General features: G+C 27.1%; 1 protein-coding gene across 2 annotated transcripts in view; it reads right to left on the bottom strand.

Annotated features, from left to right (window-relative positions):
- Window positions 1-368: 368 nt before the first annotated feature.
- The window catches only part of IntS2 (integrator complex subunit 2), a 30,916-nt gene continuing 26,224 nt past the window's right edge, over window positions 369-5,060 (bottom strand). The window contains exons 17-19 of one of the 2 annotated variants that reach the window (XM_014435733.2): window positions 3,433-3,646; window positions 3,122-3,251; window positions 2,642-3,031 (exon numbers count right to left, since the gene is read on the bottom strand). In XM_014435733.2, the coding sequence (XP_014291219.1) occupies window positions 2,869-3,031; window positions 3,122-3,251; window positions 3,433-3,646 (507 nt within the window). In that variant the 3' untranslated portion in view covers window positions 2,642-2,868. Of the gene's footprint in view, window positions 633-2,641; window positions 3,032-3,121; window positions 3,252-3,432; window positions 3,647-5,060 lie in introns of those variants that run through there. The other variant, XM_014435734.3, reaches the window with a different exon arrangement.

Here is a 5,060-nt window from a genome sequence, read left to right on the forward strand (position 1 = left end):
AGTTAATTTAACAAACAATTCAAACTAAAAAAAGGATACAATAAGGATTTCATAAATAGTAGTAAAAAACGAATTTAAATTTTAAAAATCAAACCTAAAATTAAAGAAATATAAATAATTAAAAACTCTAAAACTAAAAAAAAATTTTAAAAATTTATGAAGCTGAAAAACTAATAACTAATTTACTTCATAATAACATCAAAGTAAAAATTTAATAAAAAAAAAAATATATATAGATCTTATTATTTCAGAATTAGCAAATGAAACTTGAAAGGAAAATCTTTCTTAATTATATGAGATTTCTCTTTTTTTCATTTATTCATACTCTAAGAATGAAATTACAGGTTTGAGCTTGCTGAAGTTGAAGCATGACACAAATAATTTAGATGATAAATTTTCTAAATAACAAGAAAATAATGTAACGATGGCAGTCGCTGATTAGGTTGTTGACAAACGTTCATCATTCGTTGGGAGGTTAAGTTGTCTATCCTGTTCCAGCAACCTCATACACCTGGCTATAAACTCTTTTTTTCTTTCTAAACTAGTTTTTGGTCATTTGTTTGGTGGTTTATTTATTTTTGTCATTCTCTAAAGGCTGGCACTGTCTGTACTGGTCTTTTTCCTCATTTCACCTGTCACATAATAGAAATTATTAATTAATAACTAAAAATAAAATAAAATGATACGAAAACTAGTAGATACATGATAAAATGTATGTATGTTTTAAAGAGATAAATTAAAAAATATTGTTTGAACATACTAAATAATTTATATTGATTAATAATGAGAAAGAATAAGAAATAAGAAAGAAAAAAAAAATATGGGTTAAATGTATCATGGAACTTATACTGCTTAGTAACGAAAACAAGAACAAAACATTTATAGTTTGTACATATCATGTAACTTAATAATAAATAAGAATAAACAAAAAATATTCAAAAGTGTATAGCCGATGCATAATATAAAATGCTATCATTTACTGATTCTCTATACTATGCGTGGCATACTAGCGTAAGAGAAGGTGAAGAACACCATTTTGTGTCTGATCAAGGACAATTTGCTCAACCATGCCTAAAGAAATTTCACATCATTTTGTTTATTCATTCATTTTTGTTTTGTCTTGATATGTGGATAAAATGTATGGTTTCAGGAATTTTTGTTTCTATATAAAATATAAAGGTAATATATAAAAATACATTTTATGGAAAACTCTGTTTCATCACTTGAACAATAATTAAATTTTAAACAAAACACAATCTCTCTTTTCAACAACACAAAAACATGTCAATTTAGTCAAAGTATGCTAGGAAAATACGATAGTAATTTGTAAGAAAGAAGCTATCAGAAGTTGTTTTAATAACTTGCATAATTTAAAAATATTACTGCAAATATTTTTATAATATTTAAACTTTTTTTTTTAATTATATGTGGAATGTTTTCCAGGTTGCTTTGAGAAAGGAAATTTCGCATGTAGTAAAATTCTCGTGTGAGGTATATGTTGTGTGTGAATTGGGTTATTTCTTTTTTTTACATATGAATTACCATCATAAATTATGGCTGTAGTAAAAACAGTAAGCATTTTTAAAGCTTAAAATTTGATATAACTGATTCATTAAACTTTAATATCAATTTTTAAAAATTGATATTTTTCATTACTTCCACCGTTAATTCCGTGTTATTATTTTGAAACACTTTTAGTTTTATCAGAAAAGTTAATATTAGTTTTTTTTTTCATTATTAAACAGACACAAATACACAAAATTTCACAGCCACCTACTAAATTATATTATAACAATGCATTTCCCAGTACACTTGGCCCTAAACCTTTAAATTAATTTTTTTTTTTTATATGATCCAACCAAAACAGAAAAAAACATTAAATAAGTAGGTTGCATTATGCATGGTTACATAATTCGAATTGGTTACCTTTTTCTACCATTGGTACTTGAAGGTGTACAGTGAAATACTTAGCTGGTGTTATGATGTGTCCATTCCATGTGGATTTGATTTATAAAAAATTTGGAAGTGAGGAGCCTCCTGATGATTAAACAGAAAATTAAAAAATACATCAACCTCTTAGTTAAAAATTCATACTATGAGTTTCTCCTCTGACTACAATACTTCTATTACTATTGTTTTTCATTAATTCATTTCAAAGGAATGAAGTTGAAGCTGCTAACACTCGTGAAAAGGGGGATGTATTCCCATATTCCATAATGTTATTCACGTCAGGCAGCTTTAGAGAATGGTCAGTATAATTTAAGAGTTAATCAAAGAGGGACAAAATACTCAGAGTAAAGTCCACATCTACTCTCTGGGAGAGTAATTGTTAATTAATGACACAGCCATCTGCAAAATGGAAAAATCATCTGTGTACTAAGATATTACATCAACCTATGGTATGCAACTCTATCTTCTAATAAGCAGCATCACGGTTGATTCCATCAATTGACAAGAACCTTCAGAAATTATTATAATCAGTTAACTAACATAAAAGTACTTAGAAAACTAACACATATGAATAATAAAAAAAACAAACATTTCCATAATAGGCATAGTATTTGAATATTTCACCAATAAGCGAACTATAAAACAGACTTTATAAAAAAGTGGTTTATTGGTCATAACAAACAAATACAGAGGAAACAATCAATAAAACATTTAAAAGAATATAATTATACAGTTTATTTATAAAATATAGATATTCTATAAAACTTGAAATGTAAATTTTTTATTATACAACAGTCAAATATTTATATATTTATACTTTCTGGAAAATTTACATTGATTTACATCAACTCATATTTTAACATATACACAAAATGTACAGATTTTATTAACCTTCCATTAGAAATAATGCTTAAAACCTTAATATATATCAGTCTTCAGAATGGCTCTTTTCATAATTTCAGCAAATATATCTTCAACCTTTTCGGAAAGTGGGAATGGTCTTAGAGGAAGAAGATCACCACCATCTGCTTGATAGCCTTCATCAGGCCAGGCCCATGGTCCACTAATTGATGCTTCAGACCTTGAAAAAAGAAAATACATAATCATCAAAAAGTATAGTCATAATAAAAATACATTTAAATAAAAGAATGGTAATTGTAGTTCTTAATACCTGGCGATTCTCCCTAATTGAAGTAAAAGAGAAACTACATCCTCTGTCAGCGGCGGGAAAGATTCACAAATTCTTGTAAGGCACTCTAATGTGGAAGAAAACAACTCAGATCTGCTCTGTTTTGGAAGAACTAAAAAGGGACCAATTAATTAATTTAGAGAAAAGTCAATAATCTTAAGTATATTTTTACAAATGAATAAGTCTTGATTAAAAATAAATTTAAAAATATGATTACGAATCCTAGGTCACAGAGTTATTTATAGATAGTAATATTTCATGTATAAAAAGTTTTCATTTAATAAAATATTTACCTGATAATAGTGTTGATAGTGTATTAATAGCTAATCGTGATACACTGAGAGCTTTTGGTAACGAATACTGCAATGCCAAATAAGAAGCCAAATCAATGGCAAATACTTGTTTTTCAAGCACTGGCTGACTTAAAATTTCTGGTATAAAGTCCAGACAAATGTGAAGAGAAGGGACGCCAGCTATAGCAACAGGAAGAAGCTCCCGAGTGTACCCCTAGAAATAACAAATACAAGACTAAAGGAAATGTAAACCAGCACTAAATAATTCAATTGTATTATTTACTTTTAAATTATTTTTTGCTAAAAAGTAAATAATAACATAGTTTGTTTGGCTATGTTAATGATGTGTGAAGGTACAGTGAAATCTATTCTCAAGCATAAATAACTGCAAGTTCCCATTATTTTTTTTTTTAATCATATAATTTCACTCCCTGACCCCTACAACCAAAACATTTATCATGCTTATAAGAAAAAAATGTTATATTGAAATAAAATATGTTACTATGTATTTGTGTGGTAATTTTTAATAATTTTTATATAAAAAATTTGCATATACCCATATCTCAGCCATTTATCAATATAGAGATAAAATATAAGGTGTTTTGAAATCATTCATTATACCAAAGCCATTAATTCAGTTCAATTAAAATTTTTATATATATTGTAATATCCTCTTTTATGAGAAAATATTTATTTTTATATATAAATGATTTTAGTTATGTTTTTATTTTATATATCAATGTCAAATATTGTTTATTTGATGTGTTAAATCAAAAAAGAAAGCTAACCCATTTTGATCAGTCATATATGGAGTGGAAAGATCGTTATTCAAAACAAAGAAGATGGTGGTAGGTGTCTTACAAAAAGTTTGTTGAATCGCAGGCATGTTGAGCAGATTTAAATATTTTAAAAATTTTATTTTAACTTCCCATCATAATTAAAATTACAATGCATTTAAGAAAAAATAGATGTTATGAATAAGTATTAAAGAAAATTATAAGAAAAAACTGAAAGCCGTAGTGCTATAATTGATATTGAGAACAAACATCTAGAGAAGGGGAAGGAAGAAAACTTGGGCTATTTTTGGATATTTTTAGGCATTCATTGCTTAGGGGCAGGTGAGAAATGATGTTTCCTGGAAGCAGGAAGTCATCATCTTTTTTCTACCTCAATCTTGAAAAAGAAGAGATCAAAGAGTCACCCAAGAAGAAGGGACTCTTTGTTTGGATCACCAAACAACACACCTCGGTGGATGAGAAGTGAGTTGAAAACTGTGATGGAAGCAATGCTATGTATCCTAAGTGTTTATTTGCAGAAAGATTGCCAAGTGTAAGTTTGTTGAGAAAATCATCAAACGAAGATTCTATGAAATTGGTTAGTTTTGTTCTACCTAAAATTAAATACAGTTGTAAAAGAGATATTAATTTAAATTAAGTGTTATTAAATAAGTGTTCTGATTGCCTAGAAACCCGCCCTGAGATTAAGAGTCTATAACATTATATATTCACTAAAATAAAAATTCTCATATTTATTTAATATTTAATCTTTTAATTTGACCTTGTCATCTTCATAACTACACCTTAGATATGAGAAAAAGTTAAAACTATAAAAATTATTTTTATTTTATT

This window comes from Halyomorpha halys, unplaced genomic scaffold (assembly GCF_000696795.3).
Source record: "Halyomorpha halys isolate HHAL.00 unplaced genomic scaffold, Hhal_1.1 Scaffold1664.1, whole genome shotgun sequence".
In the NCBI taxonomy this organism is placed as follows: Eukaryota; Metazoa; Arthropoda; class Insecta; order Hemiptera; family Pentatomidae; genus Halyomorpha; species Halyomorpha halys.